The 25,734-nt window shown below is 43.6% G+C and overlaps 6 protein-coding genes across 8 annotated transcripts; 3 read left to right on the top strand and 3 right to left on the bottom strand.

Moving 5' to 3' along the window:
* Window positions 1–53: 53 nt before the first annotated feature.
* Window positions 54–6,199, top strand: LOC111600921 (neuralized-like protein 4). 2 transcript variants are annotated; one of them, XM_023317285.2, is made up of 9 exons: window positions 54–409; window positions 470–841; window positions 900–1,858; window positions 1,922–2,098; window positions 2,152–3,236; window positions 3,289–4,119; window positions 4,177–4,489; window positions 4,552–4,662; window positions 4,728–6,199. In XM_023317285.2, exons 1-9 carry the CDS (start codon window positions 227–229, stop codon window positions 6,022–6,024), a joined length of 5,328 nt encoding a protein of 1,775 aa, XP_023173053.2. In that variant the 5' UTR covers window positions 54–226; the 3' UTR covers window positions 6,025–6,199. The 2 variants fall into 2 exon arrangements, with proteins under 2 accessions (XP_023173053.2, XP_023173052.2); XM_023317284.2 differs by having other exon boundaries at window positions 897–1,858.
* A 12-nt stretch (window positions 6,200–6,211) lies between these two features.
* LOC111600924 lies at window positions 6,212–6,821 on the bottom strand. Its single transcript, XM_023317288.1, has 2 exons — window positions 6,695–6,821; window positions 6,212–6,636 (listed from the first exon to the last, which is right to left on the bottom strand). Exons 1-2 carry the CDS (start codon window positions 6,755–6,757, stop codon window positions 6,286–6,288), a joined length of 414 nt encoding a protein of 137 aa, XP_023173056.1. The 5' UTR covers window positions 6,758–6,821; the 3' UTR covers window positions 6,212–6,285.
* A 658-nt stretch (window positions 6,822–7,479) lies between these two features.
* Window positions 7,480–13,316, bottom strand: LOC111600965 (heat shock 70 kDa protein 4). 2 transcript variants are annotated; one of them, XM_023317348.2, is made up of 7 exons: window positions 13,079–13,316; window positions 12,602–12,833; window positions 10,533–11,484; window positions 9,936–10,472; window positions 9,082–9,177; window positions 8,253–8,456; window positions 7,480–8,189 (listed from the first exon to the last, which is right to left on the bottom strand). In XM_023317348.2, the coding sequence occupies exons 2-7, from the start codon at window positions 12,706–12,708 to the stop codon at window positions 7,569–7,571; spliced, it is 2,517 nt and encodes an 838-aa protein (XP_023173116.2). In that variant the 5' UTR covers window positions 12,709–12,833; window positions 13,079–13,316; the 3' UTR covers window positions 7,480–7,568. The 2 variants fall into 2 exon arrangements, with proteins under 2 accessions (XP_023173116.2, XP_023173115.2); XM_023317347.2 differs by lacking the exon at window positions 9,082–9,177 and having other exon boundaries at window positions 13,079–13,271.
* Window positions 13,317–14,037: 721 nt separating this feature from the next.
* LOC111600935 (ADP-dependent glucokinase) lies at window positions 14,038–15,760 on the bottom strand. The gene is made up of 4 exons (XM_023317305.2): window positions 15,402–15,760; window positions 15,182–15,346; window positions 14,375–15,101; window positions 14,038–14,317 (listed from the first exon to the last, which is right to left on the bottom strand). The coding sequence occupies exons 1-4, from the start codon at window positions 15,758–15,760 to the stop codon at window positions 14,066–14,068; spliced, it is 1,503 nt and encodes a 500-aa protein (XP_023173073.1). The 3' UTR covers window positions 14,038–14,065.
* A 2,438-nt stretch (window positions 15,761–18,198) lies between these two features.
* LOC111600957 (phospholipase B1, membrane-associated) lies at window positions 18,199–20,849 on the top strand. The gene is made up of 4 exons (XM_023317336.2): window positions 18,199–18,480; window positions 19,339–19,554; window positions 19,618–20,415; window positions 20,470–20,849. Exons 2-4 carry the CDS (start codon window positions 19,351–19,353, stop codon window positions 20,743–20,745), a joined length of 1,278 nt encoding a protein of 425 aa, XP_023173104.2. The 5' UTR covers window positions 18,199–18,480; window positions 19,339–19,350; the 3' UTR covers window positions 20,746–20,849.
* Window positions 20,850–24,746: 3,897 nt separating this feature from the next.
* On the top strand, window positions 24,747–25,337 carry LOC111600988. The gene is made up of 2 exons (XM_023317380.2): window positions 24,747–24,840; window positions 24,903–25,337. Exons 1-2 carry the CDS (start codon window positions 24,792–24,794, stop codon window positions 25,235–25,237), a joined length of 384 nt encoding a protein of 127 aa, XP_023173148.1. The 5' UTR covers window positions 24,747–24,791; the 3' UTR covers window positions 25,238–25,337.
* Window positions 25,338–25,734: the final 397 nt, after the last annotated feature.

Raw genomic sequence — 25,734 nt, 5'->3', positions numbered from 1 at the left:
AAAAAAACAAAGAAAAAATTAAAACAAACTGAATTTAGTTAGTATTAAGTAGTTTGTTGCATTTTCAATACGAGATCGAAATTTTTATTGATAATAAACACAACGCACTCTACGAATAATGCATAACTTTTATAACTATGCAACATCATTAGCTGCACACATTTTGTGCGGCTTGTGTTGGGAGTTGGTGCAACATTAAGAGAAACCACAGTTCAATATTTCTAATATGTCTGCTGACCCCACAGGCAGCTCAATGCAGAGCTTTCACACACGCTGCGGTCGCTCCATAACGCTTGGCAATGGCAATCGTTCCGCACAACGCTCAATGCGAAATTTTAGCCATGCTCTCGTGTTTAGCGCAGAGCCGCTCGTGGACGATGTGCTCTTCGAGGTGGTCATTGAGAAGAAGGTGAATTGGGATTTATTAAAAATAGTGTTTATTCGTAAGCTTTGTAATTATCTATTGAAGAATCACTCTTGGGGCGGTAGCATTGAGATTGGCGTCACATCGGAGTCGCCCGAGGATCTGGAATTGGTTGCCTGCGCCACGGCCATGCGGAATGGTACTTGGGTAATGTCTGGCATCGATGTGCGAAAGGATGGGCGCCGCTTGCTCGAGTACTACGGTACGGATCTAGAAACGCTCAACGAAAATGATCGCGTTGGAGTCATGCGCACCTCTAACCATGATCTCGTCTTCTACGTCAATGGCGAGTCGCAGGGTGTGGCCGCCAAGAACATGCCCAAACCGCTATGGGCTCTTGTTGATCTCTATGGACGTTGTGTGCAGGTGTCCCTGTGTCCCACGGACGTGAGTTCCATCCTCAACAGCAGCAGTGAGGTATTAAAGTTGACTTATATTACTTAATATATTCATTGAATGGCATTTGTTTCAGCAGCTGCTGGACTCGCCCTTGCAACAGCCGCTTCAGCAGGTTATCCAGAATTTGGAAGTGCCCATGAGTGTGGATGTGAGCGTAGTGGACAGCAGCAATATTGATGCGTTGACACGTCTCAATCTCAATGGTAATGGTAGCTGCAGCTCCAGCAGTGGCATTGGCGATTTCTATGATGTTAACGATCGTTTGAGGTTCCATACTCGTTGCGGTTCTTTGGTCAAATTGGTACCTAACTTTCGCTCAGCGGAGCGTCGTCGTCCGTTGGATGAGTTTAACAATGGCGTCGTCATGACACATCGTCCGCTCCGCGACAACGAACTTTTTGAGATTCGAATAGACAAGCTGGTGGACAAATGGTCGGGCTCGATTGAGGTGGGCGTCACCACGCATAATCCCACAATTCTCCATTTTCCAGCCACAATGACGAACATGCGCAGTGGCACCATCATGATGTCCGGCTGTGGCATTTTAACCAATGGCAAGGGCACGCGCAGGCAGTACGGGGAATTTAATTTGGACGAGCTTCGCGAAGGTGACCGGGTTGGCATGATGCGAAAGTCTAATGGCAACCTACACTACTACATTAACGGCCAGGATCAGGGCATAGCAGCGACAAGAGTAGCCGCTACACTATGGGGCGTCATTGACCTATACGGCATGACCATTAAAGTGACCATTGTGGATCGCGACGAACGTGAGCAACAGAATTTAGTCACAAGGAGGAACAATATTGTCGCTGGCATGGCTATGGCCTGCAGCCATGGCCAGTCTGGTACGCCTACGCTAAGTCTGTTGAGTCCGGAGAGCGAGATGAATGTGGCCGGTGCAACTGGTGGGCTAAGCGAAACCATATCCAGCACACGCGCCATTGCACGTAATGATGATCGTCTCACATTTCATCACATTTGTGGCAGCCATGCTACGGTCACGCAGAGCGGACGCACAGCGCTCCGACCCAAGTAAGTGCTCTAGACCAGCTTAGTGAATTATTAGTTTCTAATCAAATTAAACATAAATTTTAGCGCTGCCGATGACTTCAATAATGGGGTAGTGCTAACCCGACGTCCTTTGCGGCCCAATGAACTGTTCCAAGTGCGACTCGAACGCGTTGTCACCAAATGGGCGGGGTCTGTTGAAATGGGCGTTACCACGCACACTGCCGACGAGCTAGATTTTCCATTTACTATGACTAACGTGCGGTTAGTTTAGAATCTGATTCTCTTGAATACGGCTTTAACTTTTCTTCTTGTAGCTCCGGCACTTGGATGATGACAGGTAATGGGGTCATGCAGAATGGCGTTACTGTAATCGAGCAGTATGGCCAGAACCTGGATCGCCTACAGGTGGGCGATCGTGTGGGGGTAGTGCGTAAAGATGATGGCACTCTGCATTTTTGGGTGAACGGCGTCGATCAGGGACCCGCTGCGACAAATGTACCGGAACGTGTGTACGGCGTGATTGATCTATATGGGCAAGCAGCACAGGCCAGCATAATTGACACATCTGAATGTGGTAGTCCAGATACGGGAAACTCTACCATTTCTAATACGACGCTGTACAGCGAGGTGCCGCTACGTTTCCACAACATTCATGGCGCTAACGCAGGCATCTCCAATAGTGGATTGACTGCATCGCGTCCGAATTCTTTGGCGGAGTTCAATGATGCCATTGTGTTCAGTAATCGGCCGTTGCGTAATCGTGAACTTTTTGAAGTCGAGCTAGAGACTATGGTCCGTCATTGGTCGGGCAACATTGAGATTGGTGTCACTGGCACAAGGCCGGAGGATATACAACTGGCACCCAATGCGACCGACTTGGAGGCCAATGACACCATCATACTGTGCGGTCCAATGATCTTCCACAATCGCAAGACCATACGTACCAATGTACTCATTGATTTGGACACTCTTGGCACAGGAGCACGGGTTGGCGTGATGCGCAATGGCGACTACATACACTTCTTTGTGGACGGCATGGACCAGGGCCCGGCTGGGGAGTGCCATGCGCCCAACATTTGGGCCATTATTGATCTCTATGGGCAGTGCGCACAGGTTAGCCTGACCCAGACACAGCTGGACATACGTGCTCCGTATGCCACCAGCGAGAATTCGCAGAGCTGCCAAGCGACGTCCGTTATACAACATCCAGCGTTGGAGACGAAGCATCGCTGGACTTTCGTCTCGGGCAACGTTGTGTTAACCAAGGATTGGACAGAGGCATCCCGATATACAGGATCTACGGCTGCCCTTTCGCATAGCCTGGTCTTTGCAGAGCATCCACTGAGTGTGGGCTCACCCTTTGAAATAAAGATTACATCTATAAATCCCATGTTTGCCGGTAGGTTAGCAAATCCCTTGTGAATCTTAGCCCTAATCAAATCTTGTTATAGGCTGCCTCAGCATTGGCATCACAGATCTCAACTTGGGCGATGAAAGCGTGCGGAAGAAGCTGCCAACGAGCCTTAAACGTATTCCAGCAAATGTCTGGTATGTGAGCGGCAATGAGGTGCGCTTGAATTCCAGCTGCCTGCAACGGTCGCTTGCCTCGCTGGAGTGGCTGCGCGTGGATGATCGCATTACGCTGGAGCGCGTGGAAAACTCAGTGAACATTCTGCTAAACTCCGAGAATGTGAACATTCAATTTCACAATGTGCCCAACAATGTGTACGTTGTTGCCGAGCTGCTCGGCTCGACGATGGCTGTTCAGGTGATCTCTACTCAAGTTCCCGCGTCTCCTTTGCGTCCATGCAGCCTACGACTACAGGACTCCATGGACTTTGGCATGGATCCTCTGAACAAGCAGGACAGCTCAATGCTGGAGTCGATCGATTCAGAGGCGCAAACTTATGAATTTGTGGACATATCCAATAAGTATACGCGCCTCTCCGATGATCGTCGAAGTGCATCCAGAAGCAAGTCGTTTAACCAGGCTATTGTGTATCTCAACAAACCTTTGTGCAAGGGCGAAAGCATCAGCATCAAAGTAGATGCCATTAACAACAAATGGAAGGGTACTTTGAGCTTGGGTGTGTTGGCAGCTTGTCCTCAAGCACTGTCTGTGCCCATATCGCTACTCAACTGCAAGCGCAGCTGCTGGCTGGCCACGCACGACTACATCAACATCAATGGCCAGGTAATGGCCTCCAAATATGGTGAAGCACTTGATAGCATTCAGGTGGGCACAGTGATTACCATCACCCTCACACACGCTGGCATGTTAAGTAAGTATGGCTAAGCTTCGAGATAGCAATGAGATTCATTAAATTTCTGTATTTCAGTTATTATGGTAGGCTCTACGAATCTAGAGGATTTGGCCAGCGGCTTGCCTAGTCATGTGTATCCAATTTTTGATATATATGGAAAGTGCGAGAAAATCACTTTGCTTACGGGCAATGATGCCACTCGCACTGGCAATGCCAACGGCACGCCCATTTTGGAGGCACCTGAGGCGTTGGAGCTGGACAATATGCCGCAACAGTGCGAGAAGGCACATTTAGAAATGCACGAGAAGGAGAAGGATACGGAGCAACTCAGCGATAGTGCTAGAGAGTTGCCCACAGGTGCCTCAACTTCCGCCTCAGCCAATGTCATGTAAGCAATACTTATAATAGCAAGTCGATCAGACTGTTAATTCTATGCTCTCTTATCAAAAGGACCCGTTCGGTTATGGAGAGCGTCTCCGAGAACCTGTTGCTTAATATTTCCATTAAAAATCGGACCCTTGAACAACAGCGCAATGAACTCGGCGGCTCATCGTCCACCTGGTAAGTGTTCTTTAGAAACCTTAAAAACAAAAAGTATTCAGTTTTGTAATAAATTTTGTTTGTAGTTGCTTGCGCGAGTCCTTGCAGCTTCAGCATAACACAAATCTGAATATACAGCGGAGTCAGAGTACCCAACGGTTTCAGAACTCGCTGAATACATCAACAGGTGGTGGTGGTGCGAGTAGTTCGAATACAGCGGGTCAGTCTCATGGCTCAAACGTAGTGTATGACACCAACAAGGAGTATGATGAGCAAGTTTTGTGCTCTAGTGCTGTTGCACCAGCTATGGACGCTTCGCATGAGTCGGAGCACAGTGAGAACAACGCAGAGGCAGTTGTTGAGGCAGCCAATGAACGCGAACAGTCTAGCGAGCCGGATAATGTGCTGGAGGATGATGAGATTGATTATATGAATCATTTACTGCTGCTACAGCAGCTTCAACAGAATGAATACACGCGCATGCAACATCATTTGATACCGGACCAAATGTCATTACTTAATTTGGATCTCTCCTCGCTCAACTCCTTGGAATCGGAAACGAATTCCAGTGGCAATGCCCGAGACTCGTTGCGTACTGCAGCTGCAGCTATGGAGCAAAACGATTGCGAATATTTGAAGCAGGTGAAACGGTTCTGTGCGTCCCTGGTGTTGCCACAGGCCTTTTTTGACATTCGCCTCGATCCGATTTGCTTCTGCTCGAAGTGCAGCGGCAATAGCAACGGTAACGGCGACAAACTGGAGGGCTGGGTGTACTTTAAGTTGAATCAACAGACCGTTAATGCGCTAAGTACATCAACTTCGTCCGCAGCCGGATCTTTGGCAGCACAGGTGCACTTGGATCTAAATGGTGACTGGCTGCCCTTCTACTACATGACACGTGTGGATAAGATTCGAGCCATTTTGGATCGTGGCCAGCCGTTGCCGCTTGAAATGGACGAGGACACTGTAGCGGCCACGCACAAAGATGAGCCCGGCACACGTCTGGAGCTCTACTATTCGCCCAATGCTACAGTGATTGAACCGGTGCTGCCACAGCATCATTATGTCTCTGATCAAGGCGTCCATCGCATTTCCACCTCGTTTGAGGTGTACGTGCGTCGGCAATCCATCTCCGGTGTGACCACGGGCAAAGCAGCTACCGAGGCCAAACGACGCAGTCTGCATACGACCGATAATGAGGCTCCGAATGATGGATCCGGTGGTGCTGCTGGCGGTGCTTGCAGCAGCTCTGGTTCGTTAAATGAATCTTCTGTGCATCTGCTCAACGATCTGTGCTGGTTTACAAAGGAGGCGGGCGCCTGCATCATAAATGCATTAATAATTAAATTGGATCGCACCGAAGAGCCTTCAAGCGAACCCTAAACAAATAATTTATAGTTAATAATATTTATACACTAGTCACCAGCTCGCAGCCAAACTTCCTATTTATCTCATATACATACACGCTAGCTATCCACGCATTCGCATTCCCCTTTATAAACAAGTTTTATAATATAAGCGCCTATAAATCTCGAAATATAATCACAATGTTACACATGATATCAGCTCTGCGTATATTTTCTATATATATTTTTTCTAGTGGCGCATTTATTAAATATTTAAGATTATAATTATAAGATTCTTTTAAAATTCAGGTTTAACTGTAGTCACTGTTGTATTTGAGTTTATTTCTGCAATCTGCGCCACTTTGTTTTTGAGACTATCAATTTTCAGACCTATGTCTATTACTAAATCATCATTCGACTTAAGCTTCGCCTCATATTCGCTTTCCTTCTCTTTCAAAAGTTCCAGATTAGCTTGAAGGTCGGCTACCTTCGCTTCGAGTTCCTTGATCTGAGTGTCTTTGGTGCGGATTGTAATCGCGTTTTCTTCTTCCTTCTTCTTAGCTTTGTCTCCACTCTGGACTAAGGTCCTTAGAAGAGTGTAACAATAAGAACCGCACTGCTGATCCAAAGGCGTTGAAATCTCATTTAACTGCTTGGCGAAAAGCCCCATAATATATTTTATTATAAACTCCACTTAAAGCACTCACCGAATCATTTTTGGCTAATGCACATGCTAAGCATGCGACCAGAAAAATTACCAAAACTTTCATGTTTTTATAGGTTTTAAATATTTTTATATAACAATTCACCCTGATACGACTGCAATGTGTCCAGCGGTCAAAACTGAACTGAATATTTTCGAGTGCCTACAGTAACAAATACGTATTTTTGCAATGATGCTACATGCGTACGTATATATATATATATATATATATATATATATATATATATATATTGCTATCGTTTATTGTATGGCCTTTCAACCTATTTCAATTCTACGTATTCGCTGTCATATATTAAGCAATTTAACGAGGCGTTTCTTAGTAGACTATGTAAAGGGTATACAACGTATTTAATCAACTGATTGGCAAATAAATAGAACAAAAATAAACATATTAACATATTTCGATTTCAAACATAAACCAATTAAGGGTTTTTGGAATAATCATTATGGTTTTATTTGATTATTTGAATTCCATTCTTTTAGTGTCGGTTTTTGTTGTTATTCAACTATATGCAAAAATGGTCGATTAGAAAAAGTTTTTATTAAGTTGTTGCATCCATCCATACAGCAGCTCTGTCTGTCACTTCCACTGCCATCGTCGTCTGCTGCACTTAATCAAATCGTTTGTTTTATACGCTTACACATTTAGTTTTGTTTACAGTTTGCCAGTTTACTGATTCTGATGCGTCGGGAAAGCAAAAGTGCATATACAATTTGTTGTTTCATGTTTGTATACGTAAAGTTAAATTTGTTTGTTGTTTTTATCGTTAGCCAATACCATATATATTTGTTTTGTTTCTATACTCGTTTCTTTTATTAAATATATCAATAATCGCCGACGACGCACGGCGGAGAGTTCACTCTACGTCCATAGCAGCATCACTGGGCGTATTGCCACCCACGTTTTGCCCGTTGTTGTCCACATCCATTTTGTCCCCGGTGGCAGTTGGGTCGCTGCCATTCTGTTCCGCAGCATCCTTGGGAGGTGTCGTTGTCTTGGCAGCTGGTTTCGGTTTCGCACGCGTAATGACAGAGTTGACACAAGTATTCAAGGAATGCACCTCATGACGCAGTGCTTGAAGGGTGACAGGACTGTCTGCTGTGCGCGACGATTGCGTGAATTTTGACAAATTGCTGTCAAGCCATTTTTGCGCCTTGTCCGCAGTTTCGGCAATGTTGATAAACTCGGTTTCTGTCAAATGATCGTACTTGGGTACACCCTTGCGGAACTCTGCCACAGCCTGACGGGCCACAGCAATGCTGTTCTTAAGCTCCTCGAAAACTGCCGGGCACTGTTCGTAGTCGTGGGCGCGTAGCTTGATCGGATCGGTTTTTTGCAACAACGCCGTCAGCCGATTGGTGTAAGTCTCTCGATCGCAATCCTCGCCATCCTCATACAACCAGTTCTCGAGATCATTTAACTGCGCTACAATTGACTCGCGTTCGGATTCAACCACATAACGTTCTAGAGGTCCACCCTGTAAATATGATGATGTTATTGATATTTATGTATGCTTAGCTGAAATTAATTAAATTGTTACTTGTAGCTTGTTGCGCATATCGTAAACGAACTCCTCCAATGCGTTTTTGGCATCAATGCGCTCCGTCTCCTTCTGATCGTTGCCAATCATCTTAGCCTCCTGCTGTGCATAACTGGTCAAGACAGTTGGCTCGAAACCATGAGTGATAGGCTCCATTGGCAGCTCAATGTCCTTTTTGGTCTTCTTTTTTGTTTTGTCATTGCCCTGTTTTCGCGAAATAGAAAATAAAAGTCAAGAACCAGAGATTAATACAATGTAACGACTCCATATAATTATCCGATTCTTATAGCCAATAGAAAGAGGAAATAGTTCGAAGCGGAACAACAACAAAGCGAAGAGGAAAAACAGCTCAAATAACAGCCTACAATATGAGCAAAAGATTGTGAGTCGTGTCTTAATTATGTAAATAGAAGTTCGAGTAGCATTCATTGGATTGGAGGCGCATTGTAGAACGTGTATTTTTGTTTTTGTTTTCTTTTTTTGCTTAGTTTGTTTAAATAATAATGAATTACATGTATATATTTGAATAATAAATAAAAAGTATTCAAGCATATATTAGGCAAATGTTTAAGCAATTTAATAGTTTATTTGATTGTTTTATTTTTTTTTTTGCAATATTATGTAGGAGCACACAGGGTAGGCGGCTTATGAGCGGTCTTCATCATTCGTTTTACTATCGGTTGTTGGGTGGGAAAAGAAAGCGCAAAATGTTGTGCTTGATATTTTCTCATACGACATTTCCAATTTCGTGATATTTTCTCATTTTGTTTTTATATTAAAAATTATAGTTGTATTAAGATTTTTATTTGCTTTAAATTTGAAAACGTACCGAACCAAACCAGCCCTTGACCCGTTGTGCCCACCCTTGTCCGCCAGGTGATGAGGCTGTTGATGTATTATTATCATCCTCATTCTCAAAATATGCCTAAGAGAGAGCAAAACGCGAGCGCACAATATCCAATATTTGGGTAATAGTTGTAATAATTGTATGTATATGTAGTATATATATAATCGTACAAATGCAATGTACAATACAACATTATTAAACAGCAAGAGGAATATCAACTACAGCACTGGATTGGGAATGAAACCAAGACGCAAACATGAAACAACCAAAATATAATCACAAGTTGCAATACTCAAGAAGTTTTCAGTATTTAGATATATGTATGATTTAAAATTGCTAAAGAAACAAAAACGAACCAAACATTACGCTCAAATGCTTAGAAGTGTGATTAATTCAAACACAAACATGCGATAATAAAATAAATTAGCATACGCCCCTATAAACAATGCTGTTTGTGTTTAAATTAATTAATTGCAAGATATGTTTACAAAATTTCAATTTAAGTACTTAAAAGAAGGGATGATGCCAAAAGTGGAAAACGTGTTCAATTAAGATTATCTGCCATATTAAGTCTTAGGTTTCATTTCCTATCTAAGTGAATAAGCCACAGCAGAGCAGCAAATAAAAATGTATCGTGTTATTTAGAAGTGAGCAAATGATAAGAACCGATTGATTTGATGTACGGTGAAGTTGTTAGAAGAAAAAACACTTCGGAAGGGTTAGAAAACTGCGAGAAGAAGAGCAGCGCCTATTCAACAACAGATGAATACTTTTGTATGAATCTGATTATGATGCTACTAAATAATCAATTAAGGGATATTTCTGGATTGACTAACCTCCGGTTGAGCTTCCGCTTGCTCGCTAGCATTGGGTCCAGCTTGCTCACCGGCATTCTTATCGTCGGCAGCAGCCTGTTCGCTTGCGGCGGCAGCCTCTTCTTGCTCCTTTCGATCGACAAGCACGGCCGAAGAAATCAAAACAATTCCGTTTTGATTGATGCGAACTTTCAGTTTAACATCCTGACTCTCACCACGTTCCGTTGGCTTGACGTCCTTGATTTTCCATGTTCCTATAGTTTGATCAGGATACGGGACCTGTTGGCCGTACACAATGGACGCAACGAACGGACTCTTGCGAGCTATGGTCACCAAACGACTGAATGGTGACGGATGGAATTGCGGAAAGATTTCAACTTCACCGTTCGATGATGTGCCATCGCCTTCCCATAGCACTTTTACGGCATAGTTTTGTATATCGGTTACCCCGAATTCGCGCACGCGCACAGCTGGTGACATAATGGCGCATTGCAGAGCTGCTCCACGGGATACTGCTTCATCCTGATTAAGTGTAGTACTGGCCGGCTTGTTGAACACCTACAAAATATAGACATTAGATCCATCAAATCAATCAAAGCTTACAGATAAGTGACTCACCTGCTCAATGAGCTGCTTGACAGATGGTATGCGAGTGCTACCGCCTACAATTTCTACTGAGTGTATATCGTCCAGTGAAAGCTTTGATTCCACTAAGAGTTTCTTAAAAGTTTGCTCGACACGCTGTAGAACTGGAGCGCATAGCTCTTCCATTTGCGAACGCTGCATTGATGAGCTAACATCAACATCGTCTAAAAAGCATTCAATATTCAGAGGCAGTTTTGTGCTGTTGGCAGACATTTGCTTCTTCAGCTTCTCGATTTCGGTCAACAAACGCAGATTGGCGCGTGCATTAGTCTTGGCATTGATCTTATAGCGTTCAAGAAACTCCGTGGTAAAGTAGTCTGCCAGCGCCAAATCAATATCGCGCCCACCAATCTGATCCCAGCTGCTCGCCAACATCTTCAGCTTGCCCTTGGTGAACACACAGGCGCTGACCTGCAGCGCCGAGTGGCCGAAATCAACGAAGATAACATTGCGTGGTTTCTCCTCAAACAGATCGTTCTTGTAGAAACCATAAGCTAATGCCGTAGCCGTTGTCTCGTTCATTAAGCGCAGTACATTGAGGCCCGCAATTTGTGCGGCATCAAGTAATGCCTGACGTTCGGCGTTGGTAAAGAATACGGGGCAGGTAATGACACAGTCATTCACCTGCGTTTGCATGGCCGCCGCCGAGGTTTCCTTCAACTTCGTGAACAGCATAGCCGTCAGTTGTTCCGGAGAGAAATGCTGATCCTCATTCAAATAGTTGACTTTGATGCCAATGCTACCATCATTGCGCGACTCCACGCGCGCTGGAATGCTCTTGAGTTCATGCTGTACATGTGGATCGTTGAATTTGCGGCCAAGTAAACGCTTAAAGCCGCCAACTGTGTTTTTCATGTTTGTCACCTGCTGGTTCTTGGCGGCAACGCCAATGATGCGTTTCTTGCCATCAAAGGCCACAAATGAGCTGCAGAAAGTAACAATGAAATTAGTGGAATCATAATAAATTATATATGCATTTCTTAATACAAGCAAATTTGTAATAATCGTATGGTTTTTTATTTTTTTTATTAGTCTAAGCACAGCTAGAGATTATGCAGCCAAGGGGTAAAATTTTATATTTCATTGAGGTCTACTAGAAGATTCTAGGGAGTCTATATAAATGTACTGCTACAGGGTATACAGATGTACAAGCAACGCGTCAAATATGGTCGCGTTGCCACAACAAACTTAATTAAATCGCTATACACACACATATACAACCCTATATATGCGTACACATGGCCGTATATGTATAAACGTGTTGTCATAGTATGCACATGTATGTGCGATCGTGTTTTGCCGGCTTTGATTTTATTTTTGACAACTTTGGTGTGAACGCATTTGCTCTCGCACTCTTTTTTCGCCCATTTTCTTCACGGCAACAGCTGCTGTTGCTGCTGCGAGCGCCTTTCGCTCTCCTCTTTGATGCTACTATTGACTGACCGCATGACGCATGCGATGATTTGCGTGCGCCGACGTGTGTGTGTATGTAGATTGGCCAAATTAAAAAATATATTGGCGAAAGTGGAAATTGCTCCCACGCATTCTACATTTATAAATCAAGAATCTGATTCAAATATTGTGCCGAAGCCACATTTCAAATGGAGCAACACGCAGTGCAACATTTCAATGTGGCCTCTCATTAATTTGCAATGCTTTTTATGGAGAGCACCCAGAGCCAAATTTAGGCTCGAGCGAGCGCACAATTGCATACATATGGTACTGCATGTACATATTACATTTTATCTGTACATATTTTATATAAAAATTCCGTATTAAAAGCGTTACCAGTGACAACAATGGAAATTTCTAGGCGCGCATACATTAACACATTTACACACACATACATGCGTATTTACGCACGCACACATACAAAAGGTATTGGGCATGACTTACATTTATACATAACCTCAATGAAAAAGAGCAAACGATTATGCACAACCAATATTGAAAGCTTTCGTTAATTGATATCCCAATAAAGGCAGTAATCATAATCATGTGCTAGTTCTTGTTTCTCTTTTCTTTTCTTTTTGGGTACTTACGGTGTTGCACGCAGACTGTAGTCATTGGCAAGAGTCTCGATGCCGCCGGATCTGGCAGCCGCTACATAGCAGCCCTCGTTACCGAAATCGATGCCAATCACAGACATTTCTCTTTAGTTTCGACTGCCGATTCGATTGATTGATTAAGTTAAACTAGTTATTTGTTTAGACTTTGTTGCCTAGATTCCTTCTTTTTGTTTTTTAATAGAACGGCTGTTTTGTTTTTCAGCAACTGTAAGAGAAAATATATTAGTTTTAATAACTTCAATATTTATACACACATGCGTCAATATTATTTCAATTGACATATTAGTCCAGAATTTCTTTTGATTTGAGCAATTTTCCATAAATTATGGATTTATCTGTGGGCTGTAGATTTGTATGAGAAAAACTACCCATATAGACGCCCACGGAATTTTCTTATGCGTACAAAAAGATTTTTCTATTGACATTATCTGTGATGATATATTTACGCACATGTTTGCAGATTTTTTGTATGTAGACGCTTTATACTTATTTTAATAATGTATAAACGCTTACAATTTTTCTACCGCGACCGACACGTTTTTTCAGCGTAATGAAAATTGAAGCGGCGACGTCGACGTCGACCGAGAATGGTAACGAAACTTCTCGAATTAGCCGTATCGACCTATCGATGAATCGATATTTGTATATAAATTTATCGCACTAGTTCGACTTAATTGCTAATGCGCGCCCAACGAAACCAGCTATTGGAATTAAATTTGTTTTGCAAAGTATATATTTTAGTTTAGTAATTTTTTGTTGCCGATTGAAAATATATTGATAGGAATTTCAAACTAGTTGAGTTAGATTTCAACAGAAATTTTTATTATACATGCATTTATGAATACATTGTCATTTTAGCCTAAAACCAAGTGCGCAAAACAAATTGTAAGTAGGAATGGTTTACATCGATATAATACCGAATAGAAAAACAATACGAAAAACTAATAAACTTAGACTAGGTTGCATTTCTATGCATTTTAGGAATAATTTTGAACATTTAAAATAATTAAGAGTGAGTAAGTATCCAGAGATTCGATGTAGAAGTAAACTAAGATTCGAATGTTTCAACAGCTGAATTTCAAGTTTTGTTCTGTTATCTGCAAACTCATCTTCTAGATATGTAGTACTAAGGCCATGAGCCAACTCTATCGTTGTTCCTTTCCATTCCAAAATTCTTAAGGATTTGTCGGCGTCCGTAATCCATGTACTGAAGGTAACGCGTTTCTAAGGTCACTAAGGTGCTAAACATGCTGTCTATAAACATTATTCAACAGGGAATGTTTTTGAGATTGGGTAGTTGTTATGTCGAGGATTCAATTTGAGGGGTTGCTATTTTGAGTCTTTTGCATTTCGTGTAAATACTAAGCAGTCTTGCCAGTCCCAAACATGATCGTTGTCATCCTTATTGCTTTTTTGTTTTGTTGAGTTTCTTATGCCTCACAATTGGACCACAAGTCCCGAGGCAGATATATTATCTCCAGCTCCCGCTGTCTTTTTAGCCACTCGGCATATCAGCACTGGAGCAACGCATATCTCCACTTCGATTTTTTGCAGATCCGCGCCAAATTGTATAAATTCTTGCCAGCAAGGCACAGGATTGGCTGCGCCTATGCGCATACGAGGTGCTTGCTCCTGAGCAGACGTGGCGAAGCTGTCGTCCAAAACAAGAGTCACCGATTCTGGATTAATCTATAAACGAAAAGTTTTACTGCATATAAAATGTATATAAAAGGGTTTATCACTTACAAATTGGGATTTGCAGACGTAACGATGAGCCGTCAATGCGGCCTTAGCTGCTGCAGCTCGCGTATTTTTCCACTTCGAATTTGTAATGGTCAGAATGGCCTGATAGGCAAGGGTGTGCACGTGTATTCTGGATACCATGCGTCTGTGCGAGTCGATCATGCGCTGCACATAGTAGTCTTCTAGTAGACTGATAAACACTTGACGCATTTGGTCCAGTGTATTGGCAATACGTGGATTCCAGTCAGTGGCCAATGTGGTGCGTCCATGACGGAGCACTTGCCGCAGATTTGACAACTCTTGTTCGTTCATGCCCAAAGAGTCCACATAGGGCAGCACAAACTGCCGGAGCTGATGCAGGAGCTGCAATTCCACATAGCTGGCAAATTCAAAATGATGCAGTGTGTCTGGGGGCTGGCTGGTCAGTTGCGATTGCACCTGGCGCAATCGGGCTTCACGCACACCAGGACTGAACTTAAACATGTCCATCATTTGCAGACCGCTGACCACAAGAAGCTGCGGGTTATATTGCTTTAGTGCGTCTGTCAGCTGCTCCACTGACCTCAAATGCGGATTATTCTTGTCGTTATGCAGTATATAACGATTGGCGCGTGGTGCCTCATATGGACCCCATTTATCGCCGGCCTTATACTCGAGAATAAGATGTATATCATCATCTGGTATCTCGTCTCCAGCAAGACGAATCTCCTTGGGCAGCAAAGGTCGCAATCTGGTAACAACAAAAAATATATTATTTTACCCTGAAAAGCTTCAATACACATGTAAGTACATGTGTGTATGAGCACATACTTTTTCGACATATGAGCGCCCAGCAGTACATCTGCACCCTCCATTACAAATCGCACAGCCATCAATGGGGCATTGCCTCCCATATACCAATGAATGCGCTCTTTGTCCATTATTTTGGCATTTGTTATCAGCTGTTTGAACAGCGTTCCATTGGCTATGACGCGCCTATAAAATTGATATGCATATTAATGTGATTCTGATATCCAATGACTGCACTTACTCAGCTGCGGCGCCGTTCTTGAAGTAATAGGCAAATGATTGCAGGAATTCATTTTCGTTGTTCACATCGTTCGCTGCAAAGTCGGTGCTCACCTCGGGCACACGCATTTTGTAGAAGGTCTCCAGAAACTCTGTAGCATTTATTTGCAGATCCGTGCAGGCGCCATAGCCCACGGCTACTTTGGGTGCCGGCTCGAAGGACGATCTCTTGAGGCCGCCCTCAATGGCCAGGAGACCAGTAAGGAGTACGGTTGTTTTGTTGAGCGCCTGCAGTGACAGAAATGCCTGCCAAATTATTGAAATAAATGCCGTGAATACCGAGCAACCGGTTATCCAGCCCATGCATCGCAGAGCGCCCATTGTAAGTGGGCAGTCAAAAAACAGAATTGTTGTCTTTGTTGTTTTTTGCCGGCCTCTGCTTCGGCTTTCCCGTCTAGTTTGAGATGCTGCGTATTTGCTGATGTGGCTGCTGCGCCAGCTTCCTGTTCTATTGTGTCCCTTATCAAATCAAGTTTTCTATGAAACGCTTTTAATTTATGTTAGTTTTTACTAAAAGATAACGTCGCAACTCCCATTTGCCGACAGGCAAAATCGAGACTAAGGATATCGATGTATCGATATTAGAAGCAGTGGTGTTCCATTTCTACTATCGTTAACGAATGAAAGCAATCCAAAAGCTTCTGTTTTAGTTTTGAAAGGTGAACTATTTATTGTAACGGAAAAATGTAAACAATGGATTTCACGTTTCAGACATCTTTGATTACGACATCGGATATTAAATGCGTAACTTAAAGAATTTCTAAACATTATAACAAGATGACAGTGACTGCGCAATACCCTGTAAAAGTAATATACAATAACGCTGTAGATTTCTATTGACCTCTCAAATGTTTCAACCAGCGAAACTTAAAGAAATTCAGTGAATATCAGAATTAACTAAAAATTGCTTTGTTATAGAGAGTATGTCAGAGACTTATATCCTTCATTTTATATTTATTGCAGTTTAAAAATTGCTAATAAGGACTCTTACTGTGAGTTCGGCTAAGTTAAGTGGCATCGGACTTTGCCATACTCATATTTTTATAGTTGCTTGTATTATTGTACGGTATGTATATATTTAGTATTCATTTATATTTTTATATTCATGAGATAAACAGTTTCATCGGGTTTTTATTGAATGGGTTCCCCTGTAGAGTCAAACATACATATCATTAGCATAAGAGCCTGATGTTATTGAAAGTCTATATTTAAAACAATTGATAGCTGCTCTTCGATAAACGGTCGTATTGATTTGTACAGTACTTAACGATGTCATCTTAATCATTATCATGATCATCATGAACAGGCAGGCTTTAAGATGATGCCACGAGCGTCGTCGTGTTATTTAAGGCGGTTCCTTCTTGTTTTCTGGTGATGTTAATTTAAAACAAGTTGTTGTTTTTTTGTTGCTTTGCTTTAATTGCTTCGTGCCGTTATTTCATGTATTATTATATATTGTATAGCGCCACAAGGTTACTGAATGGCAACACTCACTGGATTGTTTGTAGAGGAAGTGGTAGGTGTCAAGTCGATGGCGCTGGTCAACGATGGAATGATGTTCAATCTCTCAAAGAACTTGACTTAGAAGCAAAAAGTGATTGCAGTCTACAGCTTAACCCCAACTAGACCTTTTTGACAAGTGGTGTTCCATGTGTTAATACTTGACTGCGACATGGTCCAAAGGTTTATGCGATTAAGCATTGTTTATAGCATTGCCAGTGATAAAATCAACAAAAGCCAATTGAAGAAACGGTTAAATTAATGACTGTCTGTGTATCTGTTGCCGGCGGAGCACGTACAACTCTAATGTCTGAGTATTTATTTCCAGATCGACTTACAATTAAAACTGCTGCAGATGATGCTGGATGAGTTGTAAGTCTCGTTCCCTTTCAACTGCAGCTCGATCCCTAAGCAAGACCCTTTGAGCATTTCATTTCAGTCTGATCATGGCTTTAAAACCGCTTTGGACGTCTGGCAAGTGGATCGCAGCTGATAGTGGCGTAGAACTATTTTTAACAACTCGTCGAAAGTGAATTTCAGAAGAACGTTGTTTTTTAGACGGCGCGTCAACCGGCTCTGCGCCTCAGCCACATTTTGCGCACAAGTGTGAGTGTGTGAAACTCAGATAGCCAATTTTGATATAATATATACTACGTAGCTAAATTGGGAGGGGTATACTAGAACGACAGACTCAAACGGTTAAGTATCTGAAAAAATTTTAGAAAAATATTTATGTAATTTATTTTTTAAAATTTTTTAAATATTTTATTAAAAAGTATAATTTTTTTATTTCTAGGAATTATTGGGGAACCTCACTAATTTTTTAAGGGCAACCATAAAAAACCTTATAACTAATCAGACTTTGCTTTAAAAAGCATTTAGATAAATGAAAAACTGTGTATCAAGTAGACTCAACTGCAGAGCTTCAATAGTTTAGTTAGCATTTAAAAAGATGAAGAATGAATAAAAATTGTTAAAACTTTTAGCTGTTTCAAGCTGAAAGATGAGCTTAAAGAGAAAAAAGTCAATTTGGAAGCTGAAACTCAAGGCAAAGAATATTGATACAACTGAAATATATTTACCGAATATTCATGCCTCTGAAATGGACAGGGTATTCGCAAGTCGCGCATACTCACCATTGACAATTCGCACTTAATTTGTATTGTATTTTGTTCTTTTTACGTGTTTCGTATACTGCTGCGAACTTTATATATTTTTTTCTTTATTTTTGTATTTTATTTTATTTCGTTCTATGCGTACTACGCTGTCCGGCTCTGGGGGCAATCCATATAAAATCAGCATAATCAGAAATTCTACCGGGCAGTTGATTCTATGCGGTCAACGGAGCCGGACGCGCTGCCTTCTGGGGCCATAAATTTGCAATATAAATAAGAGAATTAAAAGGTTTTCGCTCGCGACATTTTATGTAATTGTGCAATTCTTTTGTTGCAAGATTTACGAATAAAGAGAAACAAAGATTGAAAAAAGTGAATTTCCAATTTAAACTGAATTGAAATACGAAAGATTTAAGCAAGCGAAAGGTATAAGTAATGGATTTCTGTGTTTGTTCTAATCAAATATTATCTAATTCTAATTCGAATTCTGTTTCCTGAGTGTGCCTCGGCTGCATTTCCGATTCATCTAATTGACCGCGTTTGTTTTCTAAGTCTTTTGTTTGAGATCTGTGCATAATGCGAAAAGGAAACAAAGTCTACATGAATCTTGATCACAACTGGATTTAGCACGCGTATTCACTCCGATCGCTCGATACTTCCGCCTACCAAGCTATAAAAATATATAATTTTGAGCATTTAACAATCTTTTGCTTTACTGAAAGCGTGCCAAAAGAATGAACGGATCGAATTAGTTGAGTGACAATTGTTAATTAAGTTTAGTCTGCGCATATTGAATATATGAGCTTCTTGTCACAACTGGTTAGTCGTTTAACAGAAGATGCTCTCAAGAAGAACTCAAATACATTCTCGCGTCTCACGGTCAACACCTAATGAACTTTGTGCTGCTGTGGATAATTATCCCAACTGCGGAGCATGTGGAGAACACATTCTGAAGAAGCTGTTAAGACGACTGCTCATTTATGCGGAACGCTTTTTCTATAATACTTTTTCTGAGTTTGAACGCACATTTGCATAATATTGTTGGATGCCTTAATGCTAGAAGCCAAGCTAAGAATTGGCCCAGACAACGCTGACTAAGCATAAACGTATGTTTCGACGGAAAAGCAAACCAAAACAAGCGCCGAAAGGTGAACAAACTAGCAAGGCGGCGGCGTCTGTGTAACGTTATGTCTACGCAGAACTGGTTCAGTGTCGAGGACGTCACCAACGATAGCAAGAGTTTGCGAGCCCTCCACACATACATTAATCTTCACTTCATTTCAGCTGTAAAACGAGATGGGCAAGACGTCATTAAAGGAGCTGTCACTCGTTCTTTCGCTGCTGCTGCTGCTTGGATTGATCGGCTGCGTGACGTCACAGCGCACGTCACTGGATGTGACCTTCAGGAATGCGTATCGACCACTTCGTTTGCTCAGCCTGGCCTTCACTGGACGATCCGGCGATCAGCCGGCGAACGTGCAGCGCGTGCGTAGCGCGGGCGTAGGTCTTGTCCCGCTGCACCTTTTGCTTTCCTACTAGCCTCCATTTGTGTTTGCTTTTCAGAAAACCCAAAAATCGAATCCGCGTACGCGCGCCCTTCTCCAATTCTGCGACACCGAAGAGGGGCCTGGCAGACGCAGTGCTGAGCGCCCGAGCAGCGTGCATCGACTGCGGCCCGGCGACATAGACATTATTGGCGGCATGGGTGACTCTCTGACCGCGGGCAATGGTATCTTCGCCTCCAATCTGGGGCACGTGACCGTGGAGAATCGAGGCGTGGTTTGGTCCATTGGCGGACAATACAATTGGCACAAATATCTCACCTTGCCCAACATACTCAAGGAGTTCAATCCCAAGCTCTATGGCTATTCGCTCAAGGATGGCCTCTCCACGGATCGCTCATCGCGCTTCAATGTAGCCGAGCTGGGCGCCATGTCCCGAGACATGCCCTACATGGCCAAGGTGTTGGTGAAGCGCATGAAGCACGATCCCAACGTGAACATGACCCAGGACTGGAAGCTGGTTACCATGTTCATAGGCAACAACGACTTCTGTGCCGACATCTGCTTCTACTCACAGCCGGAGCTTACAGTCAGCTGGCATGAACGGAATATGCTGAAAACGTATCGCTACCTAAGGGACAATGTGCCGCGGCTCATGCTGAATGTGGTGCCGGCGCCCAACTTACGCTTTCTGACCAAGCTTTCCGGCTTGCCGCCCATCTGCCAGACCACGTTGACCTTTGAGTGCCCGTGCTTGATGGGCAAGAGCAAGCAGCACCTGGATTACTACGAGGCCATCATGAAACGTTGGATTGCCAAGGACTACGAGATAGCCAACAGGACCGAGTTCAATACAGATGTGAGTCCATACGGCAGAGGTAGGCACACATTGTAACTCTACAACTCTTTGCAGACATTCACCATCAATGTGCAGCCGTTTTCGCAGTTCGAGGACTTTCCGCGCACGCGCTCGGGGCTGACGGACACGCGGTTCTTCTCCGAGGATTGCTTCCATTTGAGTCAGCGCGGCCAGGCCTCAGCGGCCAATGCGATTTGGAACAATATGCTGGAGATGCCTGGCGAGAAGAGCGGCTTTAGCGTTCATTTGTTTGAGAAGTTCAACTGCCCCACCGAGAAGCGTCCATATTTGATCACCAGAGAAAATAGCCGCGCCGATTTTATCGTCTAGTCCGACAGTTGCCTGCCTTATTATAACGAACATCGACTGTGATACGTCGCCTTAGTCTCGACCATATTTGTTTGTAGTCTTCATTTACGCTTTTATAAATAAACAAACGCTTAGAAATTAGAAAAATTCACGACTCGTCTAATGACTAAGTCAAACGAAGTGCGCATATGTTATTAGGGGTCGCGCGAATCAGCTGGCCAAAGGCAGCACTTCGCTGGCTCATTTCCATATCCACGTCTGGATCCGAATGCGCGTGTGGCTGGCACTGGAACGGAGTCGTCCGCTACTTACATATTTCCCATAACAATTAGGCAATTACTTGGCCGATATACATAATTGTAGTTTACGGGTGTATTAGGTGGGAGAAACCGTAGCCTTAGCAAAGTTATTTATTTGCAATGAAATCTATGCAGGAAAATTTGAACTGAAGTTGTTATATGATAACAGTGATGATGCGGAAGCTGATGCTAATGATAATGGAGCTAATTATAATCATATAATAAGGATAATCCTAATGAGAAGATGATAATGATGTTATTCTTCATAATTATAATAATACTAATAATATTATATCAATAAAATAATGATAATGATAATGATAATGATCATGATAATATAATGCTAATATAATGATAATGATAAGATATGATATGATATGATACTAATCATGATAATATCTGCTACTGATAATGATAATGATATGCTATGCTCATGCGAATGATCATGATAATGATTGATAATGATAATGACATAATGATAATGATCATTGCGTAATGAGATAATGATAATGCTCTGATCATGCTCTCGCCTGCTCCTGATCCTGCTCCTGACTCATGCTCCTGCTCCTGCTCCTGCTCCTGCTCCTGCTCCTGCTCATGCTCCTGCTCCTGCTCCTGCTCCTGCTCCTGCTCCTGCTCCCTGCTCCTGCTCCTGCTACCTGCTCTGCTCAACTGCTCCTGCTCCTGCGACGCTACTGCTCCTGCTCCTGCTCCTCTCATGCTCCTGCTCCTGCTCCTGCCTACTGCTCCTGCTCCTGCTCCTGCTCCTGCTACTGCTCCTGCTCCTGGCTCCTGCTCCTGCTCCTGCTCCTGCCTCCTGCTCCTGCTCCTGCTCCTGCTCCGCTCCTGCTCCTGCTCCTGCTCCTGCTCCTGCTGCCCTGCTCCTGCTCCTGCTCCTGCTCCTGCTCCGGCTCCTGCTCCTGCTCCTGCTCCTGCTCCTGCTCCTCTCCTGCTACTGCTCCTGCTCCTGCTCCTGCTCCTGCTCCTGCTACTGCTCCCTGCTCCTAGCTCCTGCTCCTGCTCCTGCTCCGGCTCCTGCTACTGCTATCCTGCTCCTGCTCCTGCTCCTGCTCCTGCGCTCCTGCTCCTGCTCCTGCTCCTGCTCCTGCTCCTGCTCCTGCTCCTGCTCCTGCTCCTGCTCCTGCTCCTGCTCCTGCTCCTGCTCCTGCTCCTGCTCCTGCTCCCTGCTCCTGCTCCTGCTCCTGCTCCTGCTCCTGCTCCTGCTCCTGCTCCTGCTCCTGCTCCTGCTCCTGCTCCTGCTCCTGCTCCTGCTCCTGCTCCTGCTCCTGCTCCTGCTCCTGCTCCTGCTCTGCTCCTGCTCCTGCTCCTGCTCCTGCTCCTGCTCCTGCTCCTGCTCCTGCTCCTGCTCCTGCTCCTGCTCCTGCTCCTGCTCCTGCTCCTGCTCCTGCTCCTGCTCATGCTCCTGCTCTGCTCCTGCTCCTGCTCCTGCTCATGCTCCTGCTCCTGCTCCTGCTCCTGCTCCTGCTCCTGCTCCTGCTCCTGCTCCTGCTCCTGCTTCTGCTTCTGCTTCTGCTTCTGCTTCTGCTTCTGCTCCTGCTCCTGCTTCTGCTCCTGCTCCTGCTCCTGTCCTGCTTCTGCTTCTGCTTCTGCTCCTGCTCCTGCTCCTGCTCCTGCTCCTGCTCCTGCTCGTGCTCCTGCTCCTGCTCCTGCTCCTGCTCCTGCTCCTGCTCCTGCTCCTGCTCCTGCTCCTGCTCCTGCTCCTGCTCCTGCTCCTGCTCCTGCTCCTGCTCCTGCTCCTGCTCCTGCTCCTGCTCCTGCTCCTGCTCCTGCTCCTGCTCCTGCTCCTGCTCCTGCTCCTGCTCCTGCTCCTGCTCCTGCTCCTGCTCCTGCTCCTGCTCCTGCTCCTGCTCCTGCTCCTGCTCCTGCTCCTGCTCCTGCTCCTGCTCCTGCTCCTGCTCCTGCTCCTGCTCCTGCTCCTGCTCCTGCTCCTGCTCCTGCTCCTGCTCCTGCTCCTGCTCCTGCTCCTGCTCCTGCTCCTGCTCCTGCTCCTGCTCCTGCTCCTGCTCCTGCTCCTGCTCCTGCTCCTGCTCCTGCTCCTGCTCCTGCTCCTGCTCCTGCTCCCGTTCTTGCTGCTGCTCCTTCTGCCGCTTCTCCTCCTTCTTCCCCTCGTGCCCTCCTCCTCCTCCTTCTGCCCGTCATCCTCGTTCTCCTCCCTCCTGCCCTATCTCCCAACTGATACGAATACGAAATGAATATTTCAGCGAGTCATCAGCTTAACATCTTTATTGATTGGGCGATACGCCCACATGGGACTGTTACAATTGTCGTGGGGCAATTTGTATTCGGCTTGTGCGGTAATAAAACTTGTTACAAATAATTTGTTTACTTTTAAGCCATTAAGCCAGCTCTTAATAGTGGCCAATTTTAATGTGGACATGAAACGTGTTTTCGTGGCTTTTAGCTGCCCGCTCGAGCGATGATCAACGACTTTGCAAGCAGGTGCTAAGCGATGAGTGGAATAAAAGCGTCAATTACGTTATTAATGTCGGCTTTCAGTCTTCACTTTATAAAGCTGCGATATCACTGCTGGCTGTGCGTGAAATTTGGTCAGTGTTAAGGTTAATGCCAGGCATTGCATTGCGGCTTCACGACTCGCGCTTGACTTTGAACTTGGCTGAGAAAGCGACGAGAGCAAGTGAAGCAGAGTCTGTTGCTCGACAGCGACTTTAGTTGATTAGCTCAACACATTCTATCAGGTTTAAGCTCTTTTCGTGCAATGAAATCGAGTATCTCAAGTGATGAGCTTATTAAGTCATTGCAAAGTCACGTCGAGCTTGGCTGTTTCTTTTCAATAAACTTCTAATAAGGCTTCGATATCTACACCTGTGACACAATTACTCAACATATTTACTTGACTCGTGTCAATTAAGCAATTGGCCTGTTAAATATAGATTTACTTGAACTTACCTTGATGGCTAAATTGTTTATAAATTAATGGAAAACTCACAATCAATTTTCTCATGCTGAAATCAATCAAAAGGGTCGCCATGAAGTTCAAGCAAAAATTCAAAAATTCATTAAGTAATAGTTATAAAAAATATTAAATTAAATTAAACAGTATAACTAATATAACATTTTCAAAATATTGCTTGCCAAGCGCCATCTGTGCATTGCAACAGAAACTATAGTAACTCGTCAGTGTGTACCTATACATTTATTTATAATCCACAACAATTATAGTTCATGAAACTTACAATAGATGGAGCTATGAGTGAAATATTTTTGTTTATATATGGAGTATAAGAATTTTACTTATAAAACCTATTTTTATATCGTAATATAAATATATTTTGAGAAAATAAATGAAATATTTTTTATTGTGTTTTATTTTTATACTGACTTTAATAACAATAGTCTGACAATCTTATAATATGAAGCAAATGAATTTCAATTCAAAGCCGCGTTTATATTATTTTATTTTAATATTTATTCATTTATATATCGCTTAACGCTTCTGTCATTATTTTTTTGATTCCGCTTACCAATCTTGACACTTGTAATAGTAATAAAAAAACTGCATTTGCTCTGCATTTCCACTTGAAAGGTCTTCAGCAATAACATTGAAAATCAAATTTTCGCCGAGAGTTTCGAGTTTTTCTGCTGCATTCAGCGCAAAAGTGAAAACCACAACAAAACGGCTTAAACTCGGGTGGTATCAAGATTTCTGCTTACCAAGCAAACGTTTGCAATGTTATAAATGCTCAACAGCCCTGCCAAGAGCTGAGCATTTCGAGAAGAGTTCACAGCATGACAGACCACAGACAATTTGTAGCTGCCGCAATTATATTGCTGTTGGGTAAGTCCCCATTTGTGTCACTCGATCTTAACGATGTAATTAACATGATTTACTGATTTCAGGTATGCGACAATGTGTAGCCGTTCCCTATGGCTCGGTGGGCAATGAGATTGACGGCGATGGCAGCTATCAGGGCGCGGGTGGAAGCTCGGCCAGCGGGCGGGCCGTCGACTACCACACAGTTGTGGGCCACTTCAAGGACTTCTTCATGTATCTGCCAGTCATGATGACCACCCTGAAGGAAACCATGTCCGGTTTTCCCAAATTTGCCGAAGGCATGCGCATCTTGACCTCCGGCAAGGGCCGTGTCGACGGCGAGGACTGCAAGTGCAATCAGAACAGTTTGTCCATCGGTTCCAGTGCTGAGGTCTTGGACAACAGCAGCCGATTTGGTTAGGATCCAGCTGGGATCTGCGACTGTGTATATAGCTTATGTAAATACCAATATGAATACCTAGTGCCAAGTAACATAAATTATTGTAATATTTAACTTAACCTAACAGATATTTAAAATTTATAAACTTTCATCTTACATGAGAAATAAAATGAAATTGAAATAAATTTGGAAATATCTTTAAATATATATATAATATACCAAGAGAGGCAATAGAGAGAGGAGCAGAGAGCTAATGTGATAGAGAGAGAGATAGAGTAGTATTTAAATTTAGAGCAAAAGAAGCAAAAGCAAGAGAGAATTAGAAATAGAGGAAGAGAGCAAGAGAGTGAAAGAGTGTGATCAGTAAAGGCAGATGGGGTCAGTGGGTGTGAAAGCGAGACAAAGTGTGTGTGTCTAAGAGATATATATGGAGAAAGGAATGAGAGTATGAGAGAGAGAGAGAGAGAGAGAGTGAGAGAGAGAGAGTGAGAGAGAGAGAGTGAGAGAAGTGATCAGTA

Source organism: Drosophila hydei, unplaced genomic scaffold, assembly GCF_003285905.1.
Source record: "Drosophila hydei strain 15085-1641.00,03,60 unplaced genomic scaffold, DhydRS2 tig00000001-arrow-pilon, whole genome shotgun sequence".
NCBI lineage: Eukaryota > Metazoa > Arthropoda > Insecta > Diptera > Drosophilidae > Drosophila > Drosophila hydei.
Note: the sequence above shows the minus strand (reverse complement) of the source record. Positions and strands in the feature narration are given on the sequence as shown.